The 12,093-nt window shown below is 43.5% G+C and overlaps 1 protein-coding gene across 1 annotated transcript in view; it reads right to left on the minus strand.

The window, feature by feature from the left end:
* Positions 1-405: 405 nt before the first annotated feature.
* LOC138786355 (von Willebrand factor A domain-containing protein 5A-like) overlaps positions 406-12,093 on the minus strand; it is a 48,774-nt gene continuing 37,086 nt past the window's right edge. Inside the window, exons 16-24 of the mRNA XM_069963327.1 lie at positions 11,738-11,764; positions 9,623-9,649; positions 9,109-9,126; positions 8,600-8,626; positions 5,380-5,424; positions 4,993-5,019; positions 3,039-3,196; positions 2,057-2,180; positions 406-941 (exon numbers count right to left, since the gene is read on the minus strand). Of these exons, the coding sequence (XP_069819428.1) occupies positions 862-941; positions 2,057-2,180; positions 3,039-3,196; positions 4,993-5,019; positions 5,380-5,424; positions 8,600-8,626; positions 9,109-9,126; positions 9,623-9,649; positions 11,738-11,764 (533 nt within the window). The 3' untranslated portion in view covers positions 406-861. The remainder of the gene's footprint in view (positions 942-2,056; positions 2,181-3,038; positions 3,197-4,992; positions 5,020-5,379; positions 5,425-8,599; positions 8,627-9,108; positions 9,127-9,622; positions 9,650-11,737; positions 11,765-12,093) is intronic.

Genomic DNA, 12,093 nt, shown 5'->3' on the forward strand with positions numbered 1-12,093 from the left:
TTTCTCTAACCCTACTCTGCTATTCCTTGTAGCAGTGGCCAGTAGGTGTAGTAGGTTTCACTGATTGTTGATTGACAGCTGACACACCAGTCGGGTGCCAGCTTCAGGGCTCACCTGTCCTTGTGTCTCCCTGTCCCTATCCTAACACATGCTTTGCCCAGCCTTAGCATCTCACTAGCTCATTCCTTATTAGTTTTCTTGTATATCTATGAGGATTCCAGCCTGCTAATAACCCTTATGTAGAATCCTCATACATGCCCCTTCAGCTGAGTTACAACTGTCTGACAAAGTACTTTAGTGTGAACACTGGTTCAATACATCCATATAACGTGACACCATCTCAGGAGCCTCACACTGCAGCCGAATTATTATTAGACTTAGAATAATGACCAAAACGCCAAGAACTGATTAGTAACTAAAGTTTATTAATGGCAATGGCGATGCCGAACAGTATGACAACCACTAAGATTCTTTAACAAACAGTTACAGAAAGTAATGAAAGTGCGAATTACGGAAACATAGAAAAGTCCTATATAAGACACTGCTGCAACAAGCCCGTCTATTCCTTTTTGTATAGTTGTTGAGTAATTTGCAATGAACTACTACCTTAGGGCTGTCCCCATGTATGAATACACTTCAAACCAAGTTACCCTGTTACATTTTATTAATATGTTGATATGGAGGAACCAGTATTATGACAATGTAAGCAGAATAGGACGGACACTTTTTCTTTGGCTTGAGTTCTACATGAAGAGTAATAAGGCAGAGATATATTAGGCAAACTGAATATAAAGTAAGGAGAAGTAACAGCGGCCTCCCAGGATTCAGGGGGAGAAGCCTCCGCCATCTTTATTCTTCCTCTCACAGCCCAAACACTTTAGGAGCCACAGAGGATTTCAGCAGCTCATTGCCGGCTCTGACAAACTGATCCAGGGAGGAACCTAGGAAGATACCGGGTCAGAACCATCAATAGTATTAGATATATAACACCTGACTGAATATACCTCAATAGCTGCCACTACAACAAGAAGGTTATATTATATTAAGCTACATGTGAATCAGCAGTGCTCCATGCTTCACAAAGCACTACAGTGAGATAGCGACCTGTGCTGCAAATGTTGGTCCGCACTACAACATGTGCTTTTTTTTTTGCGGCACGGATCATGGCCTCATTCACATGTACGGATGTGTGAAAGTGGCCATAGAAATACATTGGTCCTATGTTCTGCGGACAGAATTACAGACATGTGAATAAGGCCTTATAGAGCTGTATTTGTTGCTTAAACATTATTATAGGTCGGTCTATGGATTTGGAACATGAGCCACATAGACAAATTGACTCTTTACAGATTTCTCCGTCTCCAGCTCCTGTGCGTATGAAATTATAAAGCAGCTCTACAATCAGTGTTGATTAAAAAGCATACACGTTTTATGTATACAGCTCCTATGCAGACCTATGTGTCTCAATAATAACAAGTTACAAACCCCAATCTGTGCTGTGTGTAGTGTGATTCTGCAGCCACTGGTTACTCCTTCCCATCCACCATCTATTCTACTGTCAAGAACAGAAGATACCCCATGCCAGTGGCGACCGGGTAATGTAAGAAATACATTGCCTTTGCTAATGGTACATTTGCTTTAAAGTGACACTGTCACCCCCTTTGTGCATTCTGACATCTCTACACAGGTGTAAAGGGTAAATTTAGCGTTTTTCGTACCTTATTTCATATCGTACGTCATGGTGTTTGTTCACGTAAAAAGTGTCCTTTTATCAACTGTAGATTGTATTAAGTGGGCGTGGCCTCAGCGACATTTAGCCCCGCCCACAACAGCACCGTTGGTCCTGCCCGAAAAGGGGGTGGGGCCTAGACCTTTCAGCCAGCTTGTTCCAATGGGCAGTGAGGGGGCGGTGCCAACTGTGGCGTTGTGCCGCAAGGCCCGCCCACTTAACACAATCTGCAGTTCATAAAAAATGACTTTTTACTTGAACAAGCACCATGACGTATGATATAAAATAAGGTATGAATGACCGATCATCGTCTTTCTGAGATGTTACCTGCTTTGGCCTTAAGCCAGGAGATGGCTTTTCCCTCCAGTAACTCCCATTCCTCTCTCTGGTCCAGACATGAAGCATGGAGCCAGATCACTGCCAGGACCGTCGCCCACACCAAGTCCATGTTCTAGTAAGGAGGAAAGAAGAATATATTATTGCAGTGACATTAGGTTGTAGAAAGATAAAGTTAACCATCAATGGTTCCTTAAAAAGATATTACATTACATTGGGTTGCCTTCTGATTTCTGTAAAATCCAGTGGTGCCATGGAGACCAATGGAGGCCATCCCCCTTCCTTTAAGTAGTGTAATGCACTTGGTCATATGGGGTTTGGTCATATGTGACCAGGCCCAGAAGGGTAGAAGGCCTATCCTGAATCCCCTTAGGTGAGCACTGCTTCCTGCATGGATACTATGGTGGAGCAGAGACGTATAAGCTTTCTGCCCATCACTTACTCTTGTGAGCCATAGGCTGGAAACAGCTAGAACAATAACAACTATTCCAGGTAATGTGTGCCAAGTAGGAGGAGCTTCTTAAAAGGAAAAAATAACAGGCCTGGTGAGAGCCAGATTTTCATGCAGTTTTTTTAGGTGCTCAAATCCTTATTGCATGCAATTAAATACAAATAAATTATATAGAAATTATACAATGTGATTTTCTGGATTTTTTTTTTTATAGATTCTGTCTCTCGCAGGTGAAGTGTACCTACCATGAAACACACCTCTCCATTCTTTGTAGGTAGGAAAGCTTGCTAAATTGTCAGTGCATATAAACCAATGAACATGTTATACTTACCTGTCCGCGCTCCCCCGGTGTCCTGTTGCGGTGTTGCCGGTGTCCTCTGCTGACTGCAGAGCCTCCACTTCTGAGACGTTTTGGGAGTGACAGCCCGCTTAGCCAATCACTGGCCGCGGGGCTGTCACACCGACAACCCCTTTAAGTGTTTAGTGAATGACTTCATTGGCCTCCATTACTATCAGTCCTACCTGTTGGGGATTCTTGCTGCTGATGTCCGGTTGAGATATTCCCAGCACTGCGGAGAATTCAGGGCCGAGGTTCCAGGATCCGTCAGCATTTTGGAGTGAAATTAACCTGACACAAGAGGATTCCTCCTGAGACGGGACTGACATCGCATCTGGGAGCTCTTTCAGGAAAAGGAGACAAAATACAGGTAATTACATCAGACATTTCTTAACAAGTATCATGTAGCCGATATTTCATACATATCCATTACCTGTATTCTCTCATCAAAGTGATATTTCACCTTTTAATATTTTATACATAGATGTGATCTACGTGTTCTCAGAGCTAGTTATATAATACTGACCCTGATGTAATATACCCCAGAGCTGAAATCACAGTTCTGCTGGTTATTACTGGAAACTGTCTGCAAACTTATAGACAGAAATCTCCCTAGAGAGATACACACAGTAGCTGAGCTCTTATACAGGACACTAGGGAAGTGGAGTCAAGCCATAATATTGCAAAAGCTTTAGGTGTCCAGGCATGATGGGCATTGTAGTTCTATAACAGCTGGAGGACCTCAGGCCTGACACCTGCGGGCTAGGGGTTGCTTTATTGCCTGTATTAAATAACAATAGTGTATGGAGTTAATACTACACCTCAAAATGTAAATCAGTAACACAAGCTCTGAGCAATAACAAGCCCTGTAATAATGAAACTACCACTCTGCAGTATAAGGCTATGTTTACACTACGCAAGTTCTGCAGTAATCCCGGCCGCCGTTGCCGATTTGCAATAACAGCCGTGATTACTACGGAACATACATAGTGCTGCAGACTAAGGGAATACTGGCCGGAGTGTATACACATAAGGGGAGATTTATCAAACATGGTGTAAAGTGAGACTGGCTCAGTTGCCCCTAGCAACCAATCAGATTCCTCCTTTCATTCCTCACAGACTTTTTGGAAAATGAAAGGTGGAATCTGATTGGTTTCTAGGGGCAACTGAGCCAGTTTCACTTTACACCATTTTTGATAAATCTCCCCCATAGTAAACACTCCGGCCAGGATCCCTAGCGGCGCTGCAAAAAACTGACATGTTCATTGAATAGCGGTTGCAGAAAACCTGTCAGTGCACACAATGGAGCGTGCGGCCTCGGGCGCACGCTCCATTGTGTGCAGCTGTGAATTCAGGTGAGGGCACACATCCAAATCTAAATTCACCAGCAGTGAAGGTCAGTACCGGATAAGAACTGCAGTACCGGCCGGGATGATCTTCTCTGACACTGGCCGTTCCGTGACCCAGCCGGATCACGGAACAGCTGGTGCCTTACTACATGGGAACATGGCCTCATACAGGCAACAACTTGGATGAATACAGGATACTAGATGTGACGCAGCTGATAAAAGTCAAATATGGTCCGGCTGTCCTGATACCTGTATATTGGATGTATAATAGTTACAAGTGTAGAATAATACTAAAATACAAGGATAATATAGTATAATACATGTATAGTGGAATCACAAATTATACAGCAACAACATATTCTGCAGCAGGGGACGTATCAGACATTGGCTATGTTCACACAACGTCCAAAAAAGGAAAAAAGACGTCCGTTATTGCATCATTTTAATTGGCCAGACTAAAATGCATTGAAGTCTATGGAATAACGGACGTCTTTTTCACACATTGTATTGAATGCGCCAGTCTCACAAGCCCGTCATTCAATACAGTGTGTGAAAAAGACGTCCGTTATTCCATAGACTTCAATGCATTTTAGTCAAGCCAATTAAAATGATGCAATAACGGACGTCTTTTTAAACATAAAAAGCGGACGCTTTTTTCCTTTTTACGTTGTGTGAACAAAGCCATTACAGGACAACAATGCATTCTATAACTATTCCTACAAGCAGGAGCTTACAATCTATGAGGAAATAGGGGAGACATATATTACAGTAATAATAAGGAGAATTATACCTCCAGCATCGTCATAACACTCATCATCTGTGGAAAGAAAAACAGAAAATGTTAGAGAACTATATAACTTTCTTGTTTAGGGCTCATCAATAAATATACATATTATAGATAAGGATTTCAAAGACCGCCATGTAATACTACATTCTCCCTACAGAGGGCACTGTAGAGAACATGTATCGTGTTTAGTTAAGCTGGACCAGTGGTGATCAGCTCATTGGTATTTCGACTTTTGTATAGGTGTGTGCTGGATGTGGATGGTAGCGGCAGGTGGGTTATAATAGTACTGGCTGAGGTTCCATTGGTAATGATGGGGGTGGTTGCAGAGGTTGTTTCTTGGTGAAAGTGTTTGCACTTTTCTACAAAAGCAGGAGAGAAGATTTTACATACGAGACAACGTAGGGCCACCTCCTCTTTGTGACAACTTTTTGGGAGCTGTTGAGAAAAAAAAAAAAAAATAGCTGCTTTACATATTCTCCCTCCCATAACTCACAGTGCAGTATGAATGGCCTATACCTCCCCTCACATCTATGGTGCTCTCCTCAAGGAAAAGTGAAGCAGAAACAGCCACATAAAATTGTGTGCAAAAAATTGTGAGGCTCACACTGCATTTTTTTGACGTTTTGAAAAACGGATGTATTTGTGTGCATCCGTTGTAATCTGTTTTTCCATTGAACTGTTTTTCCATTCAACTTTTTTTTAGCGTACACAAAAACGTGGTCAACTCTGTTTTTGTGTATGTTAAAAAAACTGATGCGTTTTGATCAGGTTTTTTTTTTATAATGGAATGGAAAAATAGATAAAAACGGATGCACACAAATGCATTGCTTTTTCTTGTTTTTTTTTTTTATCCTTTTTTTTTTTTTTTTGCAAAAAACGGATGAAAAAACAGACTGAAGAAAGTGCAGTGTGAGCCCAGCCTTAGGGTATATTCACACGGGCGTGCTCGCAGCGAGATTCTCGCTGCGAGCCCGGCAGGTCCTGGCAGTTCCCATAAACTACATACTTGCTGCGGTCTAAACGACCGCAGCGAGTATGTAATTATACCGCCCTTAACCCCTTCTACTCCCGCCGGCTCCCCCGCTGTAAGCAGCATATATTACCTGTCCTCGCTGCACGGGTCCGGCGTCCTGCTCTCCCGCCCGGCCAATTAGTGTGTTGCCTAGCCGCAGCCACTGATTGGCCTGGCGGGAGAGCAGGACGCCGGACCCGTGCAGCAAGGACAGGTAAAGTATGCTTACAGCGGGGAGCCGGCGGGAGTAGAAGGGGTTAAGGGCGGTATAATTACATACTCGCTGCGGTCGTTTAGACCGCAGCAAGTATGTAGTTTATGGGAACTGCCAGGACCTGCCGGGCTCGCAGCGAGAATCTCGCTGCGAGCCCGCCCGTGTGAATATACCCTTAAAGGGGTTATCCGGGTAACAAAAATAATATTCTAAACGATCCCCTTCCTCTATGTCTAATATACATGTATAACCTATCTTGCACCCTTTGCCAGATTTTTTTATTTTTTTATTTTTTAATTGGATTTGGACATGTAAAATCCTCTACTCAGACCATGCTCAGCTCCCTCTTTCCCCCTCCCTTTGTGGTCTCTCTGAGGGCCGGGATAGCTGTCTATTGACTTGGTAACCCGACCCCCAGGAGACATTATCTGCATCATCTCCATGCACCTGTGCTGCTTCCATAGACTTACATATGTCCCTGAGCCTAGGTTTCTGTAATATGAAAAGTTACAGTTCTATCTCTGCTTGCGAGTCTGGATGGAACTAGAATGTTTTCATTCGCATTCAGCAAGCAGAGATCTAAACCTACACTACACCCACACCCCCCTGGAAAACAGATGGATATTATGTAGCACAGAGCTACACCATGCATGCGTCAGCTCTGCTACATCATCAGCTTGTATGGAATACATATTGGGGTGATGTGATGCAAAATAAGTGAGATAAAACAGTCCTGTGTTTACTGTGAAATAGTAATGACAGCAGTGGGCAGGAAAGAAAGCCAAGGGGGTGAGTATGCAAATAGACCAATGAGGGAGATGCATGATGGGAAATGTAGTTTCCTATCTTGGATATAGATCGGCTTTTAGAAAAACCCAGGAATGGCAGCAGCTAGAAAGACAGGAGACGGCTCAAAATACTCAGGGGGACTTGGTGAGTGAGGGCCCTATTCCACGGGCCGATCAATAATGTAAACGAGTGCCGATCTGCTAGATCAGCGCTCGTTTACTGGGCCTATTCCACGGCCCGTTGATCGTTTAGGGAAGGCTGCAGGGACAACGTTGCCGATGTCCCTGCAGCCCTTGCAGCATACATTTCTCCTCCGCTCCTTCTTCATCCCGCTCACAGCATCAACTCCGCGGCGGTCCCAGCCTGTGATTGGCTGAGTGGTCAGACAGCTCAGTCAGGCCGCTCCGGAGCTGCTGCTGCGCGCGGGACCGGGATGAAGACGGAGCCGAGGAGAAGCCCTGCTAGTTAATGTATGCTGCTTGAATCGTTGGTCGACCACCGCACACCGCTATTCCACGCAGCGATGTGCGGTGGGTGACCGATGATTTTAGGTTTGGGCCTAAATAAACGATTAGCAGACGACACGATCATCGGCTTATCGTCTTCTCTATTCCACCGAGCGATAATCGGCTGATTCAGCCGATTGTCGCTCCGTGGAATAGGCCCCTAAGACTAGCTAGCATTTCATTTTTTTTTTTTTGCTCTTAGGTGGATAACCCATTTAAATAGAATGTGTATAAACCATGTGGACAATCACCCTGCAAATCAGCATGTTAAAGCACAGACATCCTTGGCCGCATTTTGAATTTATTTATTTGCATTTTTTTTTTAAGCGTAGAACTCGTCTGCATTTCCATTCCCAAAAAAAACATCCAAAAACATGCACATGCAAAAATATTTAATTAATAATAAATTCTATATATTTCTATTGAGTTCCTATTGATGTTTCTTTTATCAGCGCGGTTCTAAGTTGCTGTGGTTTTGGAAAAACACAAATTTGTAAAAAAAAAAACTGAACGTCAAAAACAAGTGTTTAGCCTTAGACTTGGGTATGTCTCGCATCACACCTAGCCATACCACAGATACATCATATAGTCTAGCAATGTAATATGTCCGTAATATATACTGAATGTATTATCAGTATTTTACCTGGGTGGATTCACACGTACAGAATCCGCAGCAGATTTGATGGCCCAGATTTGAAGCTGCAGATCTGCTGCGGATCCTATACGTGTGAACGCACCCTCAATCGGGTTTATTTATTAGAGTGTGGATGAGTACAGGGACAGGTGTCAGAGACAGATGCTCCTGCTCGTGCCAAGCTCAGCTATGCCAGTAATACACCTTGCGGCAGGTGAAGCGTGCCATTAATATAGTTAGCAGCGACAACATTTGTAGTCACTACCTGGTGGTTAGAAGAGGCGGCTGTACTCCTTCTCTTCCTGGAGACTGTTAGTCTTGAAGCCATGAAGAACACATACCAGGCTCCAATATTTGCCCTTAATCTCACTGAACAACACTTGTTTGTGGCCGCACTGGCCAACAAATCTTCTAGTGTAAATGGTACAGTCAAATACAGGAGGCATAGAACATACCTGAACTTCCGAAACTCCTTCCACTTCCTGAAAGAAAAGCAGATAATAGTGATAAGGACTAGAGATCCCCCCCCCCCATTTCCCGGCTTCTCTCAGTGACTCCTCAGAAGCCTCACTGTGAACCCTCCGCTGCCTCCCAGGATGCATAGCTGCCACTGCTGACATACACCGCCTGTCTTACATTATCTACTACAGAGCTCTGTCCTGCAAAGCTTCTCTAAGGATGCCTTACCACAGATTTGTCTGACAGTTTTTTGAAGCCAAAGCCAGAAATGGATTTAAAAAGGTGGAGAAATCTGTCTTTCCTTTATGACCTGATCGCTGTTTATAGTCTGTTTCTGGCTTTGGCTTCAAAGGTCAGCCTGTGTGTGTAAAGGCACCCTTTTACTCCCGGTCACCTCGTAGCCCATGTACCCTCTGTACAGCATACAGTATATGATACAGTAGACTAAACTCACACAGATAATGGGGTTATACAGAGATCCCATAGAGAATATAGAGAACCATACCTACAGCGTGCGGCATTGCTGTGGAAGGAAAAGCACATAGTGAGAACATAATAATATATCAGACATGCTATCATTACTGCAATGGCTGGCCACATGTCAGCATGGCTTCTCATTCTCGGTCATAATAAGTTAATGACATCTTTAATGGACCTTTTGATGTGTACATATGGCGGTGGTGTGACATCTCGGGGCTGCAGCACACTGTCACCCTCACTTAGCAGCCCTCTCTTTGCAGTTTTCTTGTATGTCAGTGGCAATGCAGACAAGTATGAGAGTTCACTGAGCGGTTAGTATACAGTGTATTTTTGTTTTGACACACCCCTTTTGCCATGCTCGATTTCTACTAAACCCCGCCCCCTTGTCTATTAACACATTATTTTTTGGGGGGTACAAACTGCACCGCACTTCTGGCATGCACCCGTCTATTTCTCTCCAACATTGTTTCTGCCCTAGAGACTTGCATCCAATTCTGAAAACAAAATCAAATATACAAAGTATTTAGGATAGAGAGTACCTGAATTATAGGCCATCACTGGGGCAGCTGAAAGAGAAGCAGATAATAGTGATAAAGGGAAGAGAAGAGGGTCTCGGCCCTACATTAAAACCCAGAGTAGCTAGATTTACAAAGAAGAGGTCTGGGCTAAAAGACTGTCAATTCCGTATAAAAAAAAATGACAATAATTTCAGATTCTACTAACAAATGTCTCCCGGGATCCATGGCTGCCACTGCCACTGTCTAAGGGTGAGTATTAGGCTGGGTTCACACTGCGTTTTTAGCATACGTTTAACGGATCCGTTTTTTTTAACGGACAAAAAAAATTGTGTCAGCAACAATTTTGTTTCCGTCAAAAAAAACGGATCCGTTTTGATCCGTTTTTTTTTTTATAATGGAAGTCAATGGAAAAACGGATCAAAACTGATGCACACAAATGCATCCGTTTTTCATCCGTTTTTTAAAAAACGGATTGCAAAAACGCAGTGTGGACCCAGCCTTACACAGAAAGATTATCTGACAGATTATCTGCCAAAGATTTGAAGCCAAAGCCAGGAATGGATTTGAAAAGAGGAGAAATCTCAGGCTTTCCTTTATGACCTGTTCTCTGGTTATAGTCTGTTTCTGGCTTTGGCTTCAAATCTGTCAGATAATTTTTCCGTGTAAATGGACCCTTAGGGTCCTATTACACGGAGCGATTTTTTAACAATTAACGGCTAACGATAAACGATCGCAAACGAGATTGTTTATCGTTAACCTGAAATCGTTCACCATATTACACAGAGCGATAATCGTTAGTTACGATTGTTACTATGATCGTTTATTCCATCTGATCCCAGCAAAACAATGAACAATGTGCTATTACACCAAACGATTAGTGAACAAATGCGGAACTTGAGCGAACGAATGTAGAATTACAGCGAACGTTTAGCGAGCTAATAACCTCAATTTTAGGTTCAGATCTAAATCAACGACCAACGACATATAAACGATTTTTTTGATCGCTGCCTGCAATTACACAGAAAGATTATCGTTTAAATTAGAACGATATAACGATTTTTCGCACAATAATTGTCCCGTGTAATAGGGCCCTTACATTATCTACTACGGAGCTGTAATTTGCACAGCTCCTCTAAAGCCCCTATTCCATGGGCTGACTGTGAGAAGCAAACGAGCGCTGTCAGCTCTCGTTTGCTCCTCGTTCCCCGCTCGCTGCCACCACTATTACAGGCGGCGGCAGCGAGCTGCGCGGGGGGGGCGTTGGGGCTGCCCAGGTGATCACTAGATCGTCCGGGCAGCCCATAGAGGATAGTGGCGGTCTGCTGCCGCCGCTCCTATTCCACGGAGCGACGGCAGCAGATCGCTGTTATATTTGTTGTTTGTCTTTCAACATGTTCGATGTCGGCTGATCGTTGCCTTCTATTCCACGGGATGATTATCGGCCGTAAAGGCCGATACCGGCTGATAATCGTTCTGTGAAATAGGGCCTTTAGGCTCCCAGTCACCTCGTAGCCCATGTACCCTCTGTACAGCATACAGTATATGATACAGTACACTAAACTCACACAGATAATGGGGTTATACAGAGATCCCATAGAGAATATAGAGAACCATACCTACAGCGTGCGGCATAGATGTGGAAGGAAAAGCACATAGTGAGAACATAATAATATATCAGACATGCTATCATTACTGCAATGGCTGGCCACATGTCAGCATGGCTTCTCATTCTCAGGCATAATAAGTTAATGACATCTTTAATGGACCTTTTGATCTGTATGTATGGTGGTGCGGTGGTGTGACATCTCGGGGCTGCAGCACTCTGTCACCCTCACTTAGCAGCCCTCTCTTTGCAGTTTTCTTGTATGTCAGTGGCAATGCAGACAAGTATGAGAGTTCACTGAGCGGGAAGTACACAGTGTATTTTTGACACAGCCCTTTTGCTTAGGTCATGCTCAATTTCTACTAAACCCCGCCCCCTTGTCTATTAACACATTTTTTTTTTTTTGGCACAAACAGCACCACCCTTCTGGTATGAACCCATCTATTTCTCTCCCATATTGTTTTTGCCCTACAGACTTGCATCCAATTCTGAACATAAAATCAAATATACAAAATATTTAGGATAGAGAGTACCTGAACTACGCATCATCATCGGGGCACCTGAAAGAGAAGCAGATAATAGTGATAAAGGGAAGAGGGTCTTGGTCCCATATTAAATCAAGAACGACCAGAGTTACAAAGGGAGGGATCTGGGGTAAAGACTGGCAATTCCATATAGAAAAACACAATAAAATTCAGATTCTACTAACAAATGTCATAGTTTGACCTCATCATAATTTGCAATGATGATGATCATTGCATAAATATGGGCTGGATTTTTATGGTGCCTGCTCCAGAGTTGGATCAGGTAAAATTCTTGCCAATAAAACTGCACAGGATCTTCCATAGAGTCCTATTACTCCATCTCCTACCAGTTTGGTTGTTTAGGA

Source organism: Dendropsophus ebraccatus, chromosome 3 (assembly GCF_027789765.1).
Source record: "Dendropsophus ebraccatus isolate aDenEbr1 chromosome 3, aDenEbr1.pat, whole genome shotgun sequence".
In the NCBI taxonomy this organism is placed as follows: domain Eukaryota; kingdom Metazoa; phylum Chordata; class Amphibia; order Anura; family Hylidae; genus Dendropsophus; species Dendropsophus ebraccatus.